General features: G+C 28.5%; 1 protein-coding gene across 1 annotated transcript in view; it reads left to right on the top strand.

Annotated features, from left to right (window-relative positions):
• The first annotated feature begins 758 nt into the window (after window positions 1–758).
• The window catches only part of LOC111638092 (cytoplasmic tRNA 2-thiolation protein 1-like), a 47,205-nt gene continuing 20,386 nt past the window's right edge, over window positions 759–27,577 (top strand). The window contains exons 1-7 of the mRNA XM_023383726.1: window positions 759–796; window positions 5,905–5,954; window positions 18,105–18,169; window positions 21,313–21,378; window positions 23,752–23,824; window positions 26,549–26,697; window positions 26,755–26,813. Of these exons, the coding sequence (XP_023239494.1) occupies window positions 790–796; window positions 5,905–5,954; window positions 18,105–18,169; window positions 21,313–21,378; window positions 23,752–23,824; window positions 26,549–26,697; window positions 26,755–26,813 (469 nt within the window). The 5' untranslated portion in view covers window positions 759–789. The remainder of the gene's footprint in view (window positions 797–5,904; window positions 5,955–18,104; window positions 18,170–21,312; window positions 21,379–23,751; window positions 23,825–26,548; window positions 26,698–26,754; window positions 26,814–27,577) is intronic.

The following is a 27,577-nucleotide window of genomic DNA, read 5'->3' as shown; positions in this document are numbered from 1 at the left end:
TAAGCCTTTAACTATCCAGCAATAAAAATGTTTAATAAAAACGTTTTCAACCGTTTTTAACGGCCATCTTCAGTTGAACCAATATAAAAAAAAAACACTAAAAAGGAACGTATGAAATACGAATTAAACAGAAACCAAAAGGCGCATGCGTAATTCATCGAACTTGCGTCTTCTGAAAATCTATAAATAACTTGCAAATAACATAAGGAAATAAAGCCGCCAAAAAAGGGGGAATATATGTTGATTACAACGTATTAATCTGCGTTATTGTAAAAGGATTTCCAGGCATAAGACAACCCTTCTGCATCTCTATCATTAATGCATCCCTTGCTTATTTGTGCCTTGTGTATCTCTATCCTTTCAAGGGGCATTAATCATAGAGATGCTGAAGGGTTGTCTTATGCCTGGAAATCCTTTTACAATAACGCAGATTAATACGTTGTAATCTACATATATTCCCCCTTTTTTGGCGGCTTTATTTCCTTATGTTATTTGCAAGTTATTTATAGATTTTCAGAAGACGCAAGTTCGATGAATTACGCATGCGCCTTTTGGTTTCTGTTTAATTCGTATTTCATACGTTCCTTTTTAGTGTTTTTTTTTTATATTGGTTCAACTGAAGATGGCCGTTAAAAACGGTTGAAAACGTTTTTATTAAACATTTTTATTGCTGGATAGTTAAAGGCTTATTTATATTATTTATGTTTTTAATTAAAAATATTGTAAATGGAATTAATAAAAATTTTTATTTTAGGGCATAATGCTGATGATACTGCAGAAACAATATTAATGAATGGTAAGAATTAGTAGAAATAATAAAGGTTTTTATGTATGGAATAACAATAATAATAATATGACTTTTATATTAAATTAATGAATCAAATATATTTTTTGCTAAGAATTATTTTATATTTAGCATTTTTCATTAAAGTTTGACATCATATACTCACATATATATACAATGGTGCCTCGTACTTCAAACTTCATTTGTTTCAGGAGGTTGTTCGAACTCTGAATTGTTCAAAGTTTGAAGCAATTTTTTCCATAAAAAATAATAGAAAGTGAATTAATTTATTTTCTGACTCTGAACAATACCCATTTTGATAAACTTAAAACTGCAAATACATTACTTAATGTAAAGATAACATATTTAAATGCCCTAATATAAATTAAAACATGAAAACAATAAATAAAATACATAAGTACTGCATAATAAACTGAAAATTGCATATAAGTTGCACATCATCAACTTTGACATGTTAAAGATGGCCACCAGATCTGGCACACATGTACCACTTAAATAATTGTGATGAAAATCACAATCATTGATATTACAACCTTCCTGTTAGACTTAGTTGCTTCTGTACCCATATTGGATGTCATAATAAATACCTTATTTACTTGCATATAAGACAAGGTTTTTATCCATTTTTCACTGCTTCAAAAACCTAGGTAGCCCTACATGCGTGAGCAAAGGATTCATTTCATTTCTGTATAATTTTTGTAAACTGTGTATTTGCATTTTTTCCAGATTCTCACCATTTGGTGTTTAAAAACAAAAGTATTTTATCTGGGTCATTTGAATCATTCTTGTGTATTGTCAGGAGTAAAGATGAATAGCAATAGGAATAGCAAAGCTTTTGAATTGAATTCCAAAATTACATGAGAGCCTGATATAAGTTTTAATTCATTCCCATGTGAAAACAGATGATTATTTGGAAATCAGAATTCGAAGAAACTCGTAAGTGTTATTGACAAAGAGTGAATTTGACTGTTAAGAATTGGCAAAGAAAAAAAAGGGTCCAATTGTTCGGCTTTACGTGAACAAATTATGTTGTTGATTTTACAAGATTTTTCCTTGAAGTTTAAAAATGCCAGTAATTTTTGTGGGACATTGTGTGCATTTATGTGCATTTGATATTTTATTTGTGATTAAAAGAAATAAAATTAGAATTGTATTAATAAATCTAATTTTCTTTATTTTGATCTTTAAAGTCACACTTCATGCTATATGCAAGATTGTCTTATATGTGAGTAAATATGGTAAGTAAAGATTATATCAGATCAGACAAAGTTTTTGCATATTTTTAACAACTATCCTTACTTAACATGGATTTAATTGTAACATTTGTGAAATTTAACACATTACTGCTAATGTGTTTGATTGAATTCTTTGTTTAGAAGCTTATTTTAAACTTTTTACTTCACATTTTGTTTGAATAAAAATCTGGCATTCTACTCTTTATGAATTTTGGAAAGGATATAATGCCATACAAACAATAAAAAAGTTTGTAATGTTTGTGGGGAAGATGCTCCTAAGCTTCAAATATGCAAGTATGGTTTATAGGTTCCATTCAGAAAGTTTGAAAACCTTCCTTTTTCAATTGTCATTGGACAATCGCAGAATGCAATGAAATCGAATTATGAGAAATAATAATAAAATCGTTTTATTATTAATTAATAATTTTTTTATTATACTTAAGAAAATATTAAATATTAAAAAAATACAGTATTTTTAAAGTTAAAATAAGATTAAACTAACGAAAACCAAAACCAAAGTGATAGAGAGATATATATATATATAAATATCAACAACTCATAGCCCGAGTAGTAAATACATCACCAAACGATCGCCTAAATATCGGGCTATAATACGGCTAATTAAATGATTGGAATAAAGTAATTTGACACTAGAGGTAGACGTTAGGTGCCATCTCTTAAGTAAATTAAGAGATGGCGCCTAACGCCATCTCTTAATTTACTTAATTCCAGAAGATTCTAATTTTATTCCAGAAGATTCTAAATTTATTTATTGATTTATTTATTTAATTATTAATTTACTTAAGAGATGGCGCCTAACGTCTACCTCTAGTGTCAAATTACTTTATTCCAATCATTTAATTAGCCGTATTATAGCCCGATATTTAGGCGATCGTTTGGTGATGTGATAGAGAGATATGACATACTTGTATATCGATGACATAATACAGTGGTACCTCAGGATACAAAATTAATCCGTTCCAATACTGGGATCGTATCATGAAAATGTTGTAAGGTGAATCATTTTCCACCATACAATTACATGTAAAATCAAATAATTCGTTCCAACATGAAAAACACACTCAAATTAAAGTTAAGTAGTACATTAAAAAATAACTATAGTAAAGAAAACACTGAAAAATGCATTTTGTAGTTGTAAATGTATAAATAACCATAATAGAATAATAATTGATAAAAAAAATAGTTTTATTTGCACTTTACCTTTCAGGATAGACTACAGTGGAGGTGTAAACTGGTGGCGGAAAAGAGGGAGAAGGGAAATGATACTAAAACTTAACTTACGTAACATAATGTAACAATAACTTAAAAATAACTTAGAAAGGATTAAAAAATTAGTGTTGTTTTATATATATTTTTTAAAAATTTTTATTCACTGCTTTTTTATTTCTTTCCTTCACTTCCACCAGCACTTTCACTGGATACAGGTCGCTTGGTAAAATATCTATCCAAAGAAGTTTGGCTTTGCCTACTTTTTAAAATGTTTCTAAAATGACTTAGGCAAATGTCATTACTCTGAGCAGCAATACAGCTAGTGTGAACCTTTTTGGGATGTTTCTTTTCAATAAAATCAGTCACTTTCTGGTAATACCTCAAGATTTCCTTTATCGAGCGAGATCCTTCCATGACGAAGCAAACACGCGGACTGAGACCAATGAACAGAAGTGAATAAAAAATGGCGTTGCAAACTAATGTAACATCATATGGTGAGTTTTTGTTCATATCGTGGAGCAAAAATATGTTAAAATTTCATGTCGTATCCTGAAAATTTCGTATGCTGGGGCATTCGTATCCTGAGGTACCACTGTACATGTAACTGAGGAGTGAACAAAAAGAACCAAGTTGAATTAATTAAGTTGGAAAAAAGAAAGTGTGCATTATAATTGAGAAAATGCAAGTATTGTATTAACCCAGTGATTCTCAAACTTTTTCGATCCACCGCCCCCTTTGTTCCATAAAGTTATACCCAACGCCCCCTAACCCATTTTCTCTTGTGTGAGAAAAGGATTGGAAATATTCTTAGGAAAACTTTTCTATGAATCTCACACTTTGTGCCCTTACTGTACATTGTTCTCATCATCTGGAAACATAAACGCAATGTTTCCTCTTATCAGCCCCAATTTTGCCTTTGGTCACCGTTCAATACCCTGCCTCTATCATAGATCTATTCATCGTGCCAGAAGGGGGCGTTATTGCTTACTTTGAGAAACGCTGAGCTAAAATAAAAGTCGATGTGTTAGAAATATTCAAGTTGTGACCTTCAATAAAAAATAAAAAATATATAAAATGTCAACATTTTATATATATTCCGTCGAATTTTTATATATAGAATTTGTCTGCCGTCGCCCCTCTAACCCCCCAATTCTCTTTGAGCCTTCTACTGCCCCCCTGAAAGCCTCCAGCGCCCACAAGGGGGCGTTATCGCCCACTTTGAGAAACGCTGTATTAACCTTTAAAATATTGGTATTAAATCTGTTTTATAAAATCATGATGATGCCTGTAAATCGAGTTATCAGATCACTTATATATATAATCACTTATAAATCGAGTTATCTGATAAGAATAAAATACAATACCAATATAGCTCTATCGTTGAAAAAATTCACTTATTTTTGCTCACCTTGAGTTTTGCTTAGTAGAAATGGCTAAAAAGTGCACAAAATACGTATGGAAATACAGTATTACAGCACCACCTGTATTGGATGACCATCTGTCTAAAAGACCACGTTTTGAAGAAATTGGGTGGTTGCCATAGACAGATTTTACTGTATGTATGTATGTATGTATATATATATATCAGATAAAATCAGATTCTTCAGAATGGCATACCTACATCTGTATGATTATAGCTATTCAACCATTCTGAGATAACTGTTAAAGTCCAAATTAGATTCTAAAATTTTTATGGATGGTTTGTTCTAGATTTGTTGGACACCATTCTCATTACTATTGTGAGAATACCTGAACTCATAATGAGTATGTTGAAAAAAATCCTCTTGGTGCTCATGGTATGGGATAAAAAAAAATCATTTTTATCTTCAGGCACAGGTTAAAAACATTAATATTGATGTCTAAATATTAGTGTCTAAAGTTAATAATGTGTTTCCAGATTTTTCATTCCTATTAGCATCATGTTTTATCATTCAATATGCTCAATATTATGATAGATGATATAATGAGCATTACAACTGAGCATAACTGCCCATTTGTTTTGATTTTTTTTCCAATGTTTTTAAATACTTGTTATTTTGTAAAGTTTTTTCTTAAGCAGATTTTTATTTATAAACAATAATTAAAATTAGTTTTAATTAAACTAAAGTATTATTCAATTGCTGATGTGTGTCTTCTCTGTCCATTTTGACAAAAAAAAAATTGCTAACACTTTTGCAAGGCAGAGTACATAACTTTGAAGTCTCTCAACAATGCTATAGGAAAATTAGATTTAGCAAATTTTCCATAAAATTGGCAACTTTGATATTATTGGCTAATTCTGATATAATACAGCTAAATAAGCTTTATTAAAGCTGCTTTACCAAACAATGTGCCAAAAGGATTTGTGGAATTTATTCACTTAGGTTGGTCAGCATCTGCTGAGTTTGACTAATTTGATTTAAGGAGGGTTAATATTGAGATACATAAAATTTTGTTTGACTTCAGGAGTAGAAAAATATATTATGTAGGATATTTACTGGGACTGACAATCTAGTTTGACTTAATGAGGAATTTGAGATTAGAGTTTTACTGTATTCAACTTTAAGAGTATACAGGTACTTTATTCTAAATGATATTAATACAAAAACGATTAAATTATGATGCATTACTTTATATGTATATTATCTTTTTCAGTTTTAAGAGGTGATATTGCAAGATTTCAAAGATGTACTAATATAATTACTGTAAGTATATATATTTTTTCTTACTGTATTATGAAGTGGAACTGATAGTTAAAATTTAAATCTTTATTTTAGATTTCAAATAAATAATAGTTGAAATAATTAAAAAAATTTTTTGGATAAATTAGATTAAACTTTTATCAGTGTTTAGTTATCAAAAATTATTATTCAGCTCTTCATAAAGTAGTTACAACAAAATTCTCTCAATGATTAACTTTTTAAAAGGCTTAGGACAGTTTATAAATATTTGTTGCTTTTAGAATATATTTAGAATCTATCAAAATCATCTCATTTGTAAAGCACAGTGATAAGTTACTTATGATGGAATCTGTGTATTCTAAAAACACTTATAAATATTTATAAACTGTACTAACTGAGACTTCTAAAAAGTTAAAGGCTAATAAGAAAATTTTCATAGAAATAAGGATGAAAATATTTTTAAATACCTATAAACAAAGTACACTTACAAACTTGTATAATAAACACACACAAAAAAAATCACTATTATATAGAAAATATGATTTATAACATATTAAAAAATTGTATTTTTGTATGTTATATTTTAAGTAAAAAGAAAACTTGTGACTCAGTATCATAGAAAAATTTATACGTTTCAAATTGTTACTTAAATCTTTAAAAAAGTTCATATGTAAAAGTTAATTATTAGACAGTAGCAAGATGGAGATAATTTCTTATATAGTTCAACAGTTAATTGACAACCTTAGAGTTGTTAAGATTTTACATTTGAACAAATGTTTTTGAGTGTGTAAATGCATATCTGAGTGTGTATATGCATAAGGTTGTCAATTAACTATATATATACAGTAATACCCCAAACTTACGCGGTAGGTGGGACCGAGCGGTAACCGCGTAAGTCGAATTCGCGTAAGTCGGGGTATAATTTTGCATATAAATACATACAAATAATTTTTAATTGGGGCCGGAGACTAAAGAAAACAATAATTTAGAAAAAAATGTTTAATAAAATCTTAGATAATACATATGTATAACAAANCTACGGTAGCGTAAGTCTAATACAGTACTGTAATTTTATACATTTCTTATTCAACGGCCATAAAAATTATTTATATTAATGATGTCTCCAAAGTTCAACGAAGTTTTTGCAGAAAAATAACTTATCAGAAATCGCCGTTTGGTGTGCTGCTCCACGACGAAAACAAGCTTGAGCAATGGCGACGTCGAACGGTGCACACTCGGTAAGTAATCCTACAATTTTTTGTTTATAGTGTAGTTTATATGGATTATTCCCAAAAAATATACGTATTTTGGAAGTGTTGAGTCGAATTAGTCTAGAATCGATTAATTTTATGGAAGAAAACCTTTCAAACAGCTGTAGTCCGTAAACTTCACACGTGTCAGGCTGTGATTGGCAAGGACTCGTAAGAAATTGATTCATAAAGAACGGAACGTATCTACCATGTTATAGGGGGGGTCGACTGTATTTCCATGTGTATGATATACTGATATAAGACAAGCTACATAATATGATATAACTGATATGACTACAAGCTACTGATATGATATAAGACAAGCTGAATAGCAGGAGAGCACCAGGGGTATACAAAATACTGATCAAACATAATAGGTTTCAACGAGACTTGGTGTATATAGGATCAACAAAAGCATCATTACAAAAAAGGCTAAAAGAACATAAATACAATATAGACTATGGTAACAACACAACAGCACTGGCAACATATGTGTCAGATCAGGATATACATGCGAACCTAGAGAATGCTACCCTTATAAAGAAATCATTCCAAACTGACCATATAAGGGAATTGGAAAAATTAGAAATATACAAAGCCAGCAGAGCGGGGAACTGTATAAACTATAAAGACAACAACACTATATCACACGCATGGCAATATACATATCAGAAGGATCCTCAACAATATTGACGTCTTATTCAGAGAATTCGAGGATAAAATATTAATATGCAGAAGGTGGACCTATATAATGTAGTAGGACATAAATAGCCAAATTAATTTGCATCAAATAATTCGAACATTTGAACTAAGTGGCAGGTAATATTTGAACTCTGGGCATTCCAATATTAGAACATTATCAAATTTGAAGCAGTTCTTGATAGAGATTCGAAAATGTTTGTTCAAGCAAGTAAATATTATTATTTTTACTGGAAATAAAAGGTTTTGAAAGAGATAGTTATAAATTCCAGTACTTAATTAGTGAATATTTCCTGTTATGCTATAGTTGAATCTTTTGCTAGCTTAAACATTTAACCACCTATGAAACAGTGTAGATCCTCATTGTATTCTTTATAATTTATTATATACTTTTATTTGATTATTGTTGATTGTCAATCAACAATCAACAATAATCAAATAAAAGTATATAATAAATTATAAAGAATACAATGAGGATCTACACTGTTTCATAGGTGGTTAAATGTTTAAGCTAGCAAAAGATTCAACTATAGCATAACAGGAAATATTCACTAATTAAGTACTGGAATTTATAACTATCTCTTTCAAAACCTTTTATTTCCAGTAAAAATAATAATATTTACTTGCTTGAACAAACATTTTCGAATCTCTATCAAGAACTGCTTCAAATTTGATAATGTTCTAATATTGGAATGCCCAGAGTTCAAATATTACCTGCCACTTAGTTCAAATGTTCGAATTATTTGATGCAAATTAATTTGGCTATTTATGTCCTACTACATTATATAGGTCCACCTTCTGCATATTAATATTTTATCCTCGAATTCTCTGAATAAGACGTCAATATTGTTGAGGATCCTTCTGATATGTATATTGCCATGCGTGTGATATAGTGTTGTTGTCTTTATAGTTTATACAGTTCCCCGCTCTGCTGGCTTTGTATATTTCTAATTTTTCCAATTCCCTTATATGGTCAGTTTGGAATGATTTCTTTATAAGGGTAGCATTCTCTAGGTTCGCATGTATATCCTGATCTGACACATATGTTGCCAGTGCTGTTGTGTTGTTACCATAGTCTATATTGTATTTATGTTCTTTTAGCCTTTTTTGTAATGATGCTTTTGTTGATCCTATATACACCAAGTCTCGTTGAAACCTATTATGTTTGATCAGTATTTTGTATACCCCTGGTGCTCTCCTGCTATTCAGCTTGTCTTATATCATATCAGTAGCTTGTAGTCATATCAGTTATATCATATTATGTAGCTTGTCTTATATCAGTATATCATACACATGGAAATACAGTCGACCCCCCCTATAACATGGTAGATACGTTCCGTTCTTTATGAATCAATTTCTTACGAGTCCTTGCCAATCACAGCCTGACACGTGTGAAGTTTACGGACTACAGCTGTTTGAAAGGTTTTCTTCCATAAAATTAATCGATTCTAGACTAATTCGACTCAACACTTCCAAAATACGTATATTTTTTGGGAATAATCCATATAAACTACACTATAAACAAAAAATTGTAGGATTACTTACCGAGTGTGCACCGTTCGACGTCGCCATTGCTCAAGCTTGTTTTCGTCGTGGAGCAGCACACCAAACGGCGATTTCTGATAAGTTATTTTTCTGCAAAAACTTCGTTGAACTTTGGAGACATCATTAATATAAATAATTTTTATGGCCGTTGAATAAGAAATGTATAAAATTACAGTACTGTATTAGACTTATGATACCTAATTTACATACTGTACAGATGACAGTAAACAACTTACACGCCTAAACTCTCCGTAGCGTGGCGCTGGACAGCGGAAAGTATATATATAATAAATAAAGTTACAATAAATTAAGTTAATATATAATTATATATATGGTACCTAATTTATATATAATTAATATATAATTATATGTACAGTACCTAATTTATATATAATACTGTACAGACGATAGTTAAACTCAATTTACCTGCCTAAATTCTCCATAGCGTGGCGCCGGACGGCGGAAAGTAGTTCGGCTGTCTGATGACGTTTTACCGAATTATAGGAGTTTTTTTACTAGGTTTGTATAGATATCGTCGCAATTTTTTCGCTGTCTTATAGGAATCTTAATTACAGGAACCCGTGTTATAGGGGGTCTACTGTATACATATCAGAAGGATCCTCAACTATATTGACGTCTTATTCAGAGAATTCCAGGATAAAATATTAATATGCAGAAGGTGGACCTATATAATGTAGTAGGACATAAATAGCCAAATTAATTTGCATCAAATAATTCGAACGTTTGAACTAAGTGGCAGGTAATATTTGAACTCTGGGCATTCCAATATTAGAACATTATTGAACCTGAAGCAGTTCTCGATAGAGATATGAAAACGTTTGTTCAAGCAAGTAAACATTATTATTTTTACTGGAAATAAAAGGTTTTGAAAGAGATAATGTAGGAACTCAATAACTTAGTTTATTGCCTGTCACAATGACAAAAGACCATATTCCTGAGGTCCAAAAATCAGGTATCTACAACATACCCATGTTTCATCCCAATTTTGGAGTTTAGTCATATATTGGTTAAATCTCAAGACACTTAGCTAAAAGAATGAAGGACACTAATAAGTGCTACAGCTCTAGCAGCTTTTGGGTCTGTACTAACAAATATTGTAAGATGGTATGAAGCCAAGATTTTTAAGAAAGTTTCTGATTCACTCAGGACTAGAGTTGCCAAAGTGCTGCAAATTTATAAGCAAGTTGTTACTATTGGATGCATTTATAGGAAGAATGCTGATACACTCCACCCAGCCTGGAAGTTTCTCCTTTAATTTGACTTACCATTTATTATATACAGTGGGTGATCGGTTAACGAACAGATCGGATAATGAACACTTTCACGAAAGATTTTTATGTTCGGACAACGAACACATGATCAGATAATGAACACCCCACAGAACAAATACAAGAAGAAGCGACGTAAAATAATGAATACCGATTGGTCTTCCCTTGTCTTCGGGCAACAATTCGAAACTTTTCGGAGTGTGGGAGACGTCGACGTCAATGCTCAAGCCGATCGGATAGTATTCCTCCGAACTTTGAAATCCTCCCTTGTAATTCCAGCCTATTTTTCTGACAAAACAATTCTTTTGTGTATTTGCGAGACTGTCGGGTAGGCACTCGTTAAGTTTTGCGTCTGTTTTTCTTTTTGAAAGATGAGAGTATAATAGCAAAGGTAGAGAGTGGACAGAAGATACCTAATGTTGCTGGGCAATATGGAATAAACAGGTCTACAGTAGGCCTCAGTTCAATCTTATTTAAGAAAAATGCTGTATAATCAAAAAGACTCCAGCAGCTAAAGCAGTAACAAAAATCACTTCTGAGAAATAAAGAACATTGAAGAGTTCGTAATGGAACCTGAAACAGATCTGACGACAGAAGAATGCCTAGAACTTTTGAATGAAGAACACCAAGAAACTCGGCAAGATATGTTTTCTTCTGAAAAAAAGGATTAATGTCGATATCTGTTATTAAAGATCCTTTATAGAAGTGGGTGGATGTCAGAACAACGGTCTTAGAATGGCATCCAAACCATGTTGAGGCTTGGGGACCTCTACAATTACAATGCTATTAATTACTTACGAAAAATCGTGAAGAAGAGAGAAAAGCAATCGACATTAGACAGATTCTTTAACCCTTTCAAACGGAAAAACATGACTAATAAAAACGCAACACTGTGTATGTATGTAGTTTTATTAACTTATTACATATAAATAAACGTAGTAAGAAGGTATATATTTTTTATTTTTTAAGGTCTCCAGAACGAATTAATTAAATCCCATTAAAACCTACGGTAAATCGATAATCGGTTAACGAACAATTCGGATAGCGAACAAAATCTTGGAACGGATTATGTTCGTTAACCGATCACACACTGTACTTTTATTTTATTATTGTTGGTTGTAATTTTTAAATTACTTTTAATATTTAAAAAGATTTTTTCATGTTATTTCATGTGTATTTTTTTGTAAATGTCATCTTATGTATTCTAGAATTTGAAATTTCTATTAGTTTGATCCTTGGAACCTGAATATGGCCATTCACACACTCAGAAACATTTGTTCAAATATAAAGCTTTAACTACTCTAAGGTTGTCTCTTTGTAGTTTATTTAATGAATCAGTTATTTATTACTTTTAGTTAATTAAGATTTTTGTTTGAATTATAAGTATGGTACATTAATGAATTAATTAATTGCTTTAGTTTCCAGCAATTTTTGATATTAATGTAATTAAACATAAAAAATACTTAAAACTGAAAAAACAAAGAAATGCGTTAATTTTGAAGAAAAAGCTTCAAACTTTATTTTCCATTGTCTCGCCTTTCTGCGAAATTTGACACTGATGAGTCATTGTTTACACAGCTGGATGACCTTGAGAACATCTGGTGTTGGATTTCCCGGGACATTCTCATAGATGTCTCGGGAGGACAAGGGTTTAAAGTAGGGTGAATACTAGCTGGCTGTATATTTTTAAATATTTTTAAAAAATTCAAATTTTTATTGCGATTTCCGACCCCCCTGACTTAATTAAACGTATATATAATAAAATCTATTAATTAAAAAAATTAAAAAACTATTGGAGGTCGTTTTTGATATCAGAAAGTAGCTTTAAATAACTTTACCAAAGTAAAATCCGTGCACTACTACTTTAGAACAATGAATGAAATTTGATATCAAAATCCCATTAAAAAACAATTAAGCGTTAATCGTGCGTCATTAAAGGTAAATTAAAATTGCGATAAAATTTTTTCACACAGGTAAAAATTTTTGAAAGAATTTGGAGACTTAAAAAACATTCCAAAAATCCAAAAAAAAAAAAAATTTGTGGGCCGAAAGGACCGAGTTTTCTGTAACGTTATGTAACCTGCCCGAGTTAACTCGGGCAAAGAACTAAAGGGGTTTAAAGCTGGAGACTATTTTAATATCATAGATATTTTTAAAATAAATAAAAATTTCATATTGAGTGTGTTATATTTATTTTGAAAAAATAAAAAGAAAGATTGTTTAAAAATCACTCATGATACTCAATGTACTTAAATTTTATTCATATATAATTTGTATCATCAAAAGAAGTGCTTATGCTCCAAATATTGTGTACATTAGTAGAACTGTTTTATTTGTGGATGTATACCAAAGATGAACTCGAACATTCAGCCAAACTAAGTAACAATGAATTTTATTGTGCTGATGTACTGTACTACAGTTGATATGAAAGACACATATGCCTCATCTGTGGTGTGCAACATTACAAATATGTTTATTATATAATATCATGTATAGATGATTAAAAAAATAAAAAGATACAGCACTGAAGTATAGAATTTTATATAATTAATAATAATAATAGAACATTTATATCAGTTATAAAACTAAAGATTTGTAGTAAAAATTGTATATTGTTCACATTTAATTTTGTAGTTTCCATTAATGCTTTACATTTAATATAAAGTAATACAGTGATTATTATAGTGAATATTAATAACATAACATATAATATAGTGATATATTGTGTGCATTTTATAGGGGAGTGAAGGATCTATTCCTAGGGCAAAACCCTTCAAGTACACTTATGAAAAAGAAATTGTAATGTAAGTAATTTAATGATTTGTTTTAATTATATCTTTGAGTTTTAAAATTTTTCAGTTTTTAGAAATTACTGGAAAAATGAGTAAATATTTCTATAATAGAAATTTTCATTATTATTAATAATAATATTCTTATTATTATGAATAAAAGCTTTAAATCAATTAACTTACAATAAAATTAATAAAAATATTTGTAATTGACAAATACAAATATTTTTATTACATTGATGATTTGATATAAAATTAAGACTTTATCTATATATATATATAAAAATGGACATGTATGTCCCTATATTTCACTTTTCCGCCAAAACTACACATAGCACGTGAATGGTGTTTGTATGTGGTAGTAGCCCCAAGTCTCCATTTGTGCACCAGGGGGTTGCGTCTCGATAGCTATAAGGGTGCGGGAGATATGATCTTGAAAGTGGCTTTCTATTTCAAATGTTTTGTTCGAATTTCTTTGAATTTGTTCGAATTTAATTCGAACAGTGTTCAAATTTGTTCGAATTAAATTTGATTATAGAACGATAGTAAACGTTCCAGAAACGTTGAAAATAGTTCGTTTGACTGGACGTGAACAGGAGACGTTCAGAAATAGAATCGGGACCAGGTCTCTAATTAGTCTGGAAATGGGGGACCTAATTCTTGCATTATATGAAAACGGGTAAGATTGGCTATAATGTAATTATCTTAATCTTCACTATCGTTACTTTTTAAAAACCCAGCGAAGCGGGTTCTTGCAGCAAAATTATGGATTACTTAGAAAAACAGTCTTTTATATATAAAAAAAACTATATTACATACAAATAAAAACCCAGCGAAGCAGGTCCTTGCAGCTTGTTCAGAATAAAAATAGAAACAAATTTTAACTATGAAAGTATAAAAAGATCAGAAAGAACCTTGAACAGTACTTAATTGAATCAATAAAATTAAGTTTTATAAATAACTAATCATCTTTAATTTCCCATCATTCATTCTATGTTTAAAACACGAACTTTCAATCCTTTTAAAGGATTATCTTTCAATTTTGCAAACATTATAAATTATACAAATGTATTATATGATAGTTATTGAATGAATTTAACAGAACTCTTACTTCAGTTTTAGATTTTGAATATTATGCACGCCTTTAAATAATTAATTAACAATTAATCAATGTTTATGTATGACTATATTTAAAGTAATTAGACTTGTTTCTCTGATTACTTGTATAAGTTTTATATCTAACTTTAGCCTATTCTGAAGCTAGTCTTAATAAAGAAAGCAGGTTAACTTCTTTTCTTACCTTAAAATTATTCTTTCTTTATTTCAAATTAAAAAATTAACATTGTTTGAAACTTAGTTCTCAAATATTTATATGTAAATATAATTTTTTTTGTATATAAAATNACTATATATATATATATATATATATATATACACTATCATACATTATAGGGTCTATTTCTTAAAATAATGGATAGTTTAGATTGTATTTTCATATTCATTAAAAGTATGGATCACATTCTAATTTACAATCAAAAATTTAATTATTTCGCATCTTATTATTGAAATTAGTTTATAAGATAATTGACCGAACCCAACATTAACCATTTCAATTGAGAATAAGATTTAAATGATCAAGATTGTTATCATGACGGTGATTACAAAAGTATAAAGTTAGTTAATTGGCAACATTAACTAAATGCAACGTTCTCATTAGCACATCATAATATTTAACAAAATGAAAAAGAGAGAGACCAGAATTTTGTTACGATGATCATTCGAATAACATTTGTTGCTGCTGATGTATTAGTTTGATGTATTTAGAGAAAATATTTTTGTAAGTAATTACAGTAAACATTTTTTATATTACGTGAAAGTCTGAGTAATATTTATTCAAAATAAAGGGCCAAGTATAAAATACCTTTAGATTAATTTAACATTAATAAAAATATTATAATTACAAAATATGTTATTGTTTTTTAATTTTAATAAATTAAAATTGAAGTTATTAATTTGTACACAAAGAAAATACAGTAAAGTTTTCTATAATGCATATCTCGTCTCATATTTTGAGAAGGCTTTATAAAATTGTTTTTCCTATTCGTACTAAATAATATATTATTTTGTTATTTTATACATTCTTAATTTTATATTATCATTTTTTCCTTTAAATAGTACTTTAAATAAAGTTTTTTTAATACTAAAACGAGAAAAATTCCTATATGTTGTACTTCAAGTTAACGTGTTTTTTAGAAAACATCGATTTATAATTCAGTAATTATTTTACTGCAAGGATTTTAAGCAATTTATCAATTTGAATGCTAAAAGTGAGTTTAAAAAATTAAATCAAGTAACGGTATTAAATTCTTTCTTCTAACAATTTTTGTTAAAGTACATGTTTTAAATATTAATCAAAGATCAAATCCCTCTTGGAATGGCAGAAAAGTAAGTTAAAACAGCAAGTTTGTTAAAAATTCTTAAGAAATTTCAAATAATAGAGTCATTTATTATAATAAAGGATTAGCGATCACTTCACTTCAGTAATACTTTAATCTATTTTTTTCTTCCATGTATATTTTAAAATAAAACTTTCATGCAATGTTATATAATCTTTGAAATTTTATGTATATCTACTTCAAATAACAGAGTATCTTATAAAAGAAAAATATTTTAGTTTTTCATAGTTTTACTGTGCAAAATAATATTTTGTTATCTGTTCTAGAATTATATACACATACATGTACAGTATGTAAATATATTATAAAATTCCACTTTATTACATACATTGTAATATTTAACGTAATAAATTTATGGTTTATTCCATATAATAATAGTATACGATTAAAATTAATTACAAATAATTATATTATCTGTTTAAATTAATAGTTTTTATTAGAGTGTAGAGTCTATTTAAAGGTCTAGACTGAAGGAAGAGAGAAAGAGACGATCCCAGTAGGGTACTGAGCAGATAGGATGAATCAGAAAGTATGAGGGGGGGAAACTTGTTTACAAGTTGGAATAGTAGATCCAGCGTTTACAAGGAAATAATTCTATTTCTTTCACATTTGTCGAAACAATAGCATAGAATATACAACTTAAAATTAATTAATATTCTATGTTTGTTATTGAAAAACATAGAATATTAAGCTTTTTTTCCTTTTTAGATAATTTAGCAATTTAAAATTATTGAATAATTGATTTTCTTTGATTTTTATTTTAAACTAACTTTATTGAACAGGTGTTCAATAAAGTTAGTTTAAAAAAAAATCAAAGAAAATCAATTATTAATTAATGGAGTAGTCTTTTAGTTATTTCATTGTAAAAAAAATAATAGTGACAAGTTTGTCTTGTAAATTTTTTCTGAAAAGTTTTATTTAGATAGCTAAATTTTATCAAATAATTAGTGAGACCTTAGGAATTATTTACTATAATGCCTGAATGTAACTTTAAATTTGTTAAGATTGTAGGGATGTAAAGATCTCTAGTCATGTAACTATTGTTTAATCTCACACAAAGAACTACAAGTTGGGTGGTTATAATGGTCCAGACCTGACTCTGGTCACATTCTACATGTTTGACTGCCCCAAACAAAAGATCTCCCTGAATCTCATGCCCACGCATAGGTTAACCTGATCAGATCCCTAGTTGTTAGGTTTTCACACATGCAAAAACAATCAACCCAACACCTCCCCTTTTAAGAAGGAAAAAAGACTGACCAAATTGGCAGTTTATGCAATGTAATAGTTCTTTTGAGAAGCATTGATTTGAATCTGTTCGATTGGGATCCAAGTGCAGGCTGATGCTAAATTCTTGGGCGGTGTTTCTTTGGGGAATGGTCTCTTGAACAATAGGGATTCATTGTTCTGCTGGGCTAGTCTTTCAACCTGAAGCTTTAATTTTGGAGTCAGAGGGACATAGTGGGATGGAGAAGGCTTCCGTGAGAACTACAAGTTTGGTGGTTATAATGTCTGGTCATGTCCTACTTGTTCAACTGCCCTGAATAAAAGACATTTTCATACGTGCAAAAACAACCACCCCAACAAAATTGAGCAAAAATTTTGAAAAAATAAAAAGAAAGATTGTTTAAAAATCACTCATGATACTCAATGTACTTAAATTTTATTCATATATAATTTGTATCATCAAAAGAAGTGCTTATGCTCCAAATATTGTGTACATTAGTAGAACTGTTTTATTTGTGGATGTATACCAAAGATGAACTCGAACATTCAGCCAAACTAAGTAACAATGAATTTTATTGTGCTGATGTACTGTACTACAGTTGATATGAAAGACACATATGCCTCATCTGTGGTGTGCAACATTACAAATATGTTTATTATATAATATCATGTATAGATGATTAAAAAAATAAAAAGATACAGCACTGAAGTATAGAATTTTATATAATTAATAATAATAATAGAACATTTATATCAGTTATAAAACTAAAGATTTGTAGTAAAAATTGTATATTGTTCACATTTAATTTTGTAGTTTCCATTAATGCTTTACATTTAATATAAAGTAATACAGTGATTATTATAGTGAATATTAATAACATAACATATAATATAGTGATATATTGTGTGCATTTTATAGGGGAGTGAAGGATCTATTCCTAGGGCAAAACCCTTCAAGTACACTTATGAAAAAGAAATTGTAATGTAAGTAATTTAATGATTTGTTTTAATTATATCTTTGAGTTTTAAAATTTTTCAGTTTTTAGAAATTACTGGAAAAATGAGTAAATATTTCTATAATAGAAATTTTCATTATTATTAATAATAATATTCTTATTATTATGAATAAAAGCTTTAAATCAATTAACTTACAATAAAATTAATAAAAATATTTGTAATTGACAAATACAAATATTTTTATTACATTGATGATTTGATATAAAATTAAGACTTTATCTATATATATATATAAAAATGGACATGTATGTCCCTATATTTCACTTTTCCGCCAAAACTACACATAGCACGTGAATGGTGTTTGTATGTGGTAGTAGCCCCAAGTCTCCATTTGTGCACCAGGGGGTTGCGTCTCGATAGCTATAAGGGTGCGGGAGATATGATCTTGAAAGTGGCTTTCTATTTCAAATGTTTTGTTCGAATTTCTTTGAATTTGTTCGAATTTAATTCGAACAGTGTTCAAATTTGTTCGAATTAAATTTGATTATAGAACGATAGTAAACGTTCCAGAAACGTTGAAAATAGTTCGTTTGACTGGACGTGAACAGGAGACGTTCAGAAATAGAATCGGGACCAGGTCTCTAATTAGTCTGGAAATGGGGGACCTAATTCTTGCATTATATGAAAACGGGTAAGATTGGCTATAATGTAATTATCTTAATCTTCACTATCGTTACTTTTTAAAAACCCAGCGAAGCGGGTTCTTGCAGCAAAATTATGGATTACTTAGAAAAACAGTCTTTTATATATAAAAAAAACTATATTACATACAAATAAAAACCCAGCGAAGCAGGTCCTTGCAGCTTGTTCAGAATAAAAATAGAAACAAATTTTAACTATGAAAGTATAAAAAGATCAGAAAGAACCTTGAACAGTACTTAATTGAATCAATAAAATTAAGTTTTATAAATAACTAATCATCTTTAATTTCCCATCATTCATTCTATGTTTAANCAAGCTTTGAACAACGGGCGTAGTCGAACGGTACACACTCGGTAAGTAATCCTATAATTTTTTGTTTATAGCATAGTTTATACGGATTACTCCCAAAAAATTATACGTGTTTTGGAAATGTTGAGTGGAATTAGTCTAGAATCGGTTAATTTTATATAAGAAAACCTTTCAAACAGCCTTAGTCCGTAAAGTTCCCACCTGTCGGGCTGTGATTGGCTCATGTATTTAATCATTCCTACAACATAAAATTCGATTAGCATGGAATGTATCTAAGCGTTATAGGGGGGTCTACTGTACCTGGATATTCAATATCTGCAAGTATCTTGTAATACAACTATTCAATAAAATTATTGCAAATATATTCACAAAATTTAAAACAATGGGTAGGTAATATTCCTATAATTTTTTTGTAAATTCTAAAAATAAGATTATTTCCAGATTAAAAACAAGTAAAACTACTCTTTCTTATCAGACTTCGAGTGATTCATTTTAGCAGACAAACAAATAACAAAGAAATACTAAACCTTAATTACCAGTAACTTCATGTTCATTGATTTCACAAAATCCAAATGCATTTTGCTTACAATAAAGCCTCATCAGTGGACATAATGAACTTTAACAGTTTCTGTTCTTTTTATGCTGGATGATTTTTTCCCAGCATGCATCTACATTCATTCCGGATTCAGATTTATCACATTTGCATATGCTACAATACAAAAATGTTCTATGATTCTTCTTTTGAAACAATTTTTTACTTTATATAATATTTTAACATTATTCCTATCTATTTTACAATTAAATTTATTACAATGTAGACACCACGGTGATTCTTGTCGTTTTAACCTAAAGCAGCATGTTATTTTAATTGTNTTTTTCCCAGCATGCATCTACATTCATTCCGGATTCAGATTTATCACATTTGCATATGCTACAATACAAAAATGTTCTATGATTCTTCTTTTGAAACAATTTTTTACTTTATATAATATTTTAACATTATTTCTGTCTATTTTACAATTAAATTTATTACAATGTAGACACCATGGTGATTCTTGTCTTTTTAACCTAATAGCAGCTTCATGCTCTTTTAACTGTGTCTCTAACTTCCTTCCTTATTATGTAAAGTTTCGGTCTTGGACAAGTACACGATAGCTTGTAAATGACACCTGAGACTTTGAGTTGGTTTTTTGATATATTTTGGTCTTTGTTATTTATAACATTAATTACATCATATTTTTTTTTTGTTTTACCACTATACACATAAAAAATTTCTTGAAAACTGGTTTATATTTTTCAAATAAATTATTTATATAAGCGAACTTAACATATAAATTATTCGTTATTTGATTCTTAACTTTATATCTATGATTTATATAATATTTATATCACTTACATACTGTATTCTTTGGGTAATCATTTAATAAATATTTTGTAAAGAGTTTTCTTGTTTCTATTTCTATATCTTCTTGTAGCATTGTTCTATTTAATATTTTCTTTAATTAAAAATAAACCTCGCTGTTATAAATCCAGCAAAATTTAATAAAATAATAAGATTTTCAATCGTTTTCAATGATCTTTATCAGTTACAAAAAATAGAANACGCCATACTGCCCAGCAACATTAGGCATCTTCTGCCCACTCTCTACCTTTGCTATTATACTCTCACCTTTCGAAAAGAAAAACAGACGCAAAACTTAACGAGTGCCTACCCGACAGTCTCACGAATACATAAAATAATTGTTTTGTCAGAAAAATAAAAGGCTGAAATTACAAGGAAGAGTTTCAAAGTTCGGAGGAATAATATCCGATCGGTATATATCAGCTTGAGCGTCGATGTCGACGTCTCCCACACTCCGAAAAGTTTCGAATTGTTGCCCGAAGACAAGGGAAGACCGATCGGTATTCATTAATTTATGTCGCTTCTTCTTGTGTTTGTTCTGTGGGGTGTTTGTTATCCGATCATGTGTTCGTTGTCCGAACATAAAAATCTTTCGCGAAAGTGTTCGTTGTCCGAACATAAAAATCTTTCGCGAAAGTGTTCATTATCCGATTTGTTCGTTATGCGATCTGTTCGTTAACCGATCACCCACTGTAGTTATTGATAATTACTTATTGAATTATATAACATAAAAGATATCTTTTTGCTTAATTTTTAGGTATGCCTATTTTAAGAAGCTTGATTATTTTTCAACAGAATGCATATATTCTCCAAATGCTTACAGGTAATTAATTATATATAGTAATTTTGTTTTAAGTTAGAAAAGTAAATATAAATTTATTTAAACATGCAGTGGAATACAACTGATGTGAGATTCATCTTTCATAATATTATTAAGACTACTTTATGACATGCCCTTTAGATGGATAAATAACATAATTTATAATAACTTTTGAAATTTCTTCCTTCAAATTCAAATTTTTTGTTGTCAGCTTGGAGTATTGTAAAGAAAAAGAATCATATATAAATCATGACTCAGTATACATTTGATGAATTGTAATAATAATAATGATGATGATGATGATGATAATTTCAGAAATCACAAAAATTTTTTCTTATATCCCAATATTAGATTACAAAACATTATACAGGTACCAAACTATTTATCTTTCGAAAAATTACAGTCCATGTATCTTAAGCCAAGCTGGCCCCTTCTTTATGCTGTATGAAGGTGCTGGAGTATTTGAACACTTCACTTTTCTTTAGTTGTTTGGAAATTTTACTTTCCTTACCCTTATTATTCAAATTTAGATTTTGATTTTAGGAAATTGGAAATTGATCACTTAGTAATATTTAAAAATGAAAGATAGGAAAACTGTTAGAAGTCAGAAACATAACATTAAATGTAATAACTTCCCTATAAAAAGTAATCTTTTAAATACTATAGCATCAGCATACATGTTAAAGACAAACTAGAGGGACCAGCTCATTACATTCAGACTAAGTACAGTCGACCCCCCTGTAATGTACGTTCCTATAACGTAGCGAAAAAATTGTAGCAACATTCGTATAAAGTACCTCCTATAACGTCGTTTCACGACAAGATTGATAGAATCTGGACCAATAGTGGATGAGCAGCCGAACTACTTTCCTCCGCCCTGCGCCACGCTACGGAGCGGCTAAATTGAGTTTGCTATCNCATTCCTCCCTTTGACGATTCACCGCGCTCCTTCCATCTATTAGCCTTGGTTTTTTTTTTTTTTTTTGTTTTTTTTTGTCAGCAATTTACTCTTTATGCAAACTAAGATAATATATAAACAGAATCACATTTCTGAAACATGCACTTTTCAGGAATGCATTCAGGTTCTGCATAAATTATATAGTATTTATAAAATAATGTATATAATAATATTAAATTATATTAAATTATAATGTATTTATAGAAAATACATTATATATAATTTTATAATTAATTGACAAATTTGAATGAAAGTGATGGAAATGTGTATGTTAATTTTCAAAAAGCATAAAACAAAATGCAAATTGACTGATAAGATTAGTTTTTTATATATTATTTACCTAGTGTATTATATATAGATATATGTCCAAATTAGGATCATGAATTCTTTTCTTGCAATCAAGTAGATTCTATAAGCAATGAATATCTTAAATAATGACAAAATTTATAGAAGTATATAAAAATATTTTTATGTTAATCCTTGACATATTTTGGATTATATCATCATCATGATATTAATTAATTAACTATTGATTAAGGAAGCTGCTTTTGAAGCATTAGTGCCATGACATCTATATGTAATTATTATTAAAAAACAATATTACTGTTTTGTAGAAATTGTTGATATAAAGCTGTCATATTATAGAATAACATTTATTGTTTTATAGAAATTAATAAGTGATTGTGATTTATATATAAAATATCATTGTATTAGATTCTACTAGAACTATTAAAAATTTAGTACATTAGTGCTATACTTAAAATTCTGTGATTGGAAAAATTAGGTTTAAATTTGGTTACTACTGTAAATGATTGCAGTGAACATTGTAATCATTTTAATTTATATTTTTGCTAAATGCATAGATTTTTCTGGTTTCAATGTAATTTCAGTGTGGCTGAGCCACACTGAAGCTCAATAGAAAGCTCATATATTTATTGATAGCAAATAAACAAACAATAATGTAAATTTATGAAAAGTTGCTACATAATTAATTTATTATTTATTATCGTAATAAGCATTTGAATGTGTTTTGCTTAAAAAATATACAAGAATCAAACAATAAAGTATTACATATTTAATTTTCATTTAAATGATAGGATAGTCTTTTTATTATTCACTATTGTGAATGTTTTCTATTGAGTTGATTTCAGTTTCCAATACTTAGTTATATGTCTTAAGTTTAAAGTATGATGATGATTCAAATTTTGTTAGAAGGAAGGAACTAGAAAGAAAACATTGACTTTCTTAAAAACAACTTTCTTTCAACCTTTAAAAGTTGCTTATAAAACTGTTTTAGAAGAAATTTTTCCTAAGATTAATAATGAAGAATGTAGAAGCATTATTGCTATTAAATTAGATTTGTTATCTATAAGCAGTCTATATTTCAACAAATTACTAATTATAATTTTTTTAATTAGAGGTTTTGCAAGAGGATATATAAAAGATTTAGAATCAATAAGGCCAAGTAGCATCTTAGGTAAGATATATTCTGTTAAATTCTTATATAAATAAAAAAAAAATTAATCTCAATCATCATTTTATGTAATTATACATTGTGATGCAGACTTTAAATTAGGAAATAGAATATTAAATATAGAACATAAAATGCATTTGAAATAAATAAAAAAATAAAAATTAATGGAAAATGCCCTAGCGGACGAACTAAAGAAAAATAAACAAACAAAATAAATAGCAAAAAAAATTAATTATTGTAAAAGGATCTCCACATGGTAGACAATGAGTCTGTATCTCTATGGTTTATGCAACTGGTTCCCATGTGCACCTTGTAGATTTCCAAATTCTCAAGATGTTTGATTGTTTGTCTATTTGTCATCGTTTTTATAATTGCCGCTTGATCCCATTGGACATTAACATCCTGCTGCCTTGCGTATGATGCTAATGCAGTGTTGTCAAGGTTCTTACTGATTGTATATTTGTGTTCTTTGAGCCTTTGTTTTAAACTGTGCATCATTGCACCCATGTAAACAAGCTTGGAATTGAAATGTTGGTCATGTAAAGGCACCAAATATATACCTGTTGTTGAATTCTGATCCTCTTTCTTTTTATTGTTTCTTAAAAGTTTGAAAAACCAATGCAGTTTCTGACCACGCTTGCTATGTGATTTCCCATCATCTAGGTGTACTCTATCTCTCCTGAAAATTTGTAACTGCTATACTGATACACCCTGTATAATTGAAAAAGCAAAAGTAGCATATTTTAAAAATATAAGATTTACTATCTTTGAATTACAGTAGAGCATCGTTTATCCGAATCAATTGGGGACTAAGGTTGGCCAGATAACTTATTTTTCGGATAACCAATTATGTACGGAAAAATATATTCCATGTTGAAATTTTTCTCCATGTTACATGTCGCTTTGCGTTGAATTTTCATTGATGTTAAGCCTAACGTAAACTTTTTAAAATAATAATCGTGGCTATTGTATTGTTAAAAATTATTTATTTATTTTTTACAAACAAAATAAATATATTGCAAAATATAAAAACAAAAAAATTATACTTTAGAAGTTTTAATCTAGTATCAAAAACACCAGCATGACACACAGTCCTCAGAAAAACACCACACAAAAGTGCCAGTGCTGCCAGATAAAACACACACACCAACAAAAAAATATTGGAGTAGCCCAAGATATAGCCAAAGATTGCAGTGCCACAGCACTAGCAAAAATTTAAATTTGCCAACTGGAATGCTTTCGGTTAACTGACGTTTTGGATAATTGGCTTTTGGATAAACAACGCTCTACTGTATTAAACTTATTTCTTTTGAAATTTTTTAAAGTATAATAGCACATTAATTGGATTCAATTAATTAGAAAGTATATTCTTAGTAGCTGCTGTGCTTAAATCTTGGCCTTTCTTATCTTGTGAAATTGATTGCTTTGATTCTGGTTACAAAAATATTTGCCTCTAAAGTTAAACTTGTTGGAGTGATTTGCATAAAAGAAAAAATATAGTAGAAGTGTCATATTTTCTGATGCAATGTTCACTCTAGGTTTTTTTTTTTTTTTTTGTTTTTTTTTGTCAGCAATTTACTCTTTATGCAAACTAAGATAATATATAAACAGAATCACATTTCTGAAACATGCACTTTTCAGGAATGCATTCAGGTTCTGCATAAATTATATAGTATTTATAAAATAATGTATATAATAATATTAAATTATATTAAATTATAATGTATTTATAGAAAATACATTATATATAATTTTATAATTAATTGACAAATTTGAATGAAAGTGATGGAAATGTGTATGTTAATTTTCAAAAAGCATAAAACAAAATGCAAATTGACTGATAAGATTAGTTTTTTATATATTATTTACCTAGTGTATTATATATAGATATATGTCCAAATTAGGATCATGAATTCTTTTCTTGCAATCAAGTAGATTCTATAAGCAATGAATATCTTAAATAATGACAAAATTTATAGAAGTATATAAAAATATTTTTATGTTAATCCTTGACATATTTTGGATTATATCATCATCATGATATTAATTAATTAACTATTGATTAAGGAAGCTGCTTTTGAAGCATTAGTGCCATGACATCTATATGTAATTATTATTAAAAAACAATATTACTGTTTTGTAGAAATTGTTGATATAAAGCTGTCATATTATAGAATAACATTTATTGTTTTATAGAAATTAATAAGTGATTGTGATTTATATATAAAATATCATTGTATTAGATTCTACTAGAACTATTAAAAATTTAGTACATTAGTGCTATACTTAAAATTCTGTGATTGGAAAAATTAGGTTTAAATTTGGTTACTACTGTAAATGATTGCAGTGAACATTGTAATCATTTTAATTTATATTTTTGCTAAATGCATAGATTTTTCTGGTTTCAATGTAATTTCAGTGTGGCTGAGCCACACTGAAGCTCAATAGAAAGCTCATATATTTATTGATAGCAAATAAACAAACAATAATGTAAATTTATGAAAAGTTGCTACATAATTAATTTATTATTTATTATCGTAATAAGCATTTGAATGTGTTTTGCTTAAAAAATATACAAGAATCAAACAATAAAGTATTACATATTTAATTTTCATTTAAATGATAGGATAGTCTTTTTATTATTCACTATTGTGAATGTTTTCTATTGAGTTGATTTCAGTTTCCAATACTTAGTTATATGTCTTAAGTTTAAAGTATGATGATGATTCAAATTTTGTTAGAAGGAAGGAACTAGAAAGAAAACATTGACTTTCTTAAAAACAACTTTCTTTCAACCTTTAAAAGTTGCTTATAAAACTGTTTTAGAAGAAATTTTTCCTAAGATTAATAATGAAGAATGTAGAAGCATTATTGCTATTAAATTAGATTTGTTATCTATAAGCAGTCTATATTTCAACAAATTACTAATTATAATTTTTTTAATTAGAGGTTTTGCAAGAGGATATATAAAAGATTTAGAATCAATAAGGCCAAGTAGCATCTTAGGTAAGATATATTCTGTTAAATTCTTATATAAATAAAAAAAAAATTAATCTCAATCATCATTTTATGTAATTATACATTGTGATGCAGACTTTAAATTAGGATTATCAGAAATTATTCCTAGAGAATATTTGTAGAAAAACTAATTGGTTTAATATTAATTTATCTTTCTTTATTCTGATCTTATGCATTTGAGTACAAATAAAGGAGGATACAATGGAATAAATTTAGGATACAATCAAAATAAAAATTTATACCTACTTTTAATTTTTCAAAAGCTCTTTACATAAGACCACAAAAAAAATTGAAAAATCTTAAAGCTAAATGCTATATAAATTTATATTTAAAGATTATCAAAAATATTTATTAAGTATCATTAATGAATATAAGAATACAGTAGAACCTCAATTATCTGGACTAATTGGGAATGAAGGTAGTCCGGATAAGGAAAAATTAAGATAATCGAAACAAATACTTTAATTTGTCTTTTAATGATAATACAACACGTTTTCTTTTCGATGACATAGCGGTAATATTAAAAATAAATACTGCATTTAAATTGTGATCAAATTTTCAAGAAACAAACATTCATATTGAATTTGGACTACTACTGACCAGCGCTAACAGACTACTCATTGTTTAAAAGACCCTCTGGTGGCGCAAGAAGTTGGATTTTATAAAATAAAAAGCAGTTGAAACTGCATTTTTATGAATAAAAATTTGACAAACTATTTATCGTTTTATGATGAGTAAAATTTTTTCGTCGC

The sequence above is a fragment of the Centruroides sculpturatus genome, unplaced genomic scaffold (assembly GCF_000671375.1).
Source record: "Centruroides sculpturatus isolate CEXI.00-Female unplaced genomic scaffold, Cexi_2.0 scaffold1074, whole genome shotgun sequence".
NCBI classification, from domain to species: domain Eukaryota; kingdom Metazoa; phylum Arthropoda; class Arachnida; order Scorpiones; family Buthidae; genus Centruroides; species Centruroides sculpturatus.
Note: the sequence above shows the minus strand (reverse complement) of the source record. Positions and strands in the feature narration are given on the sequence as shown.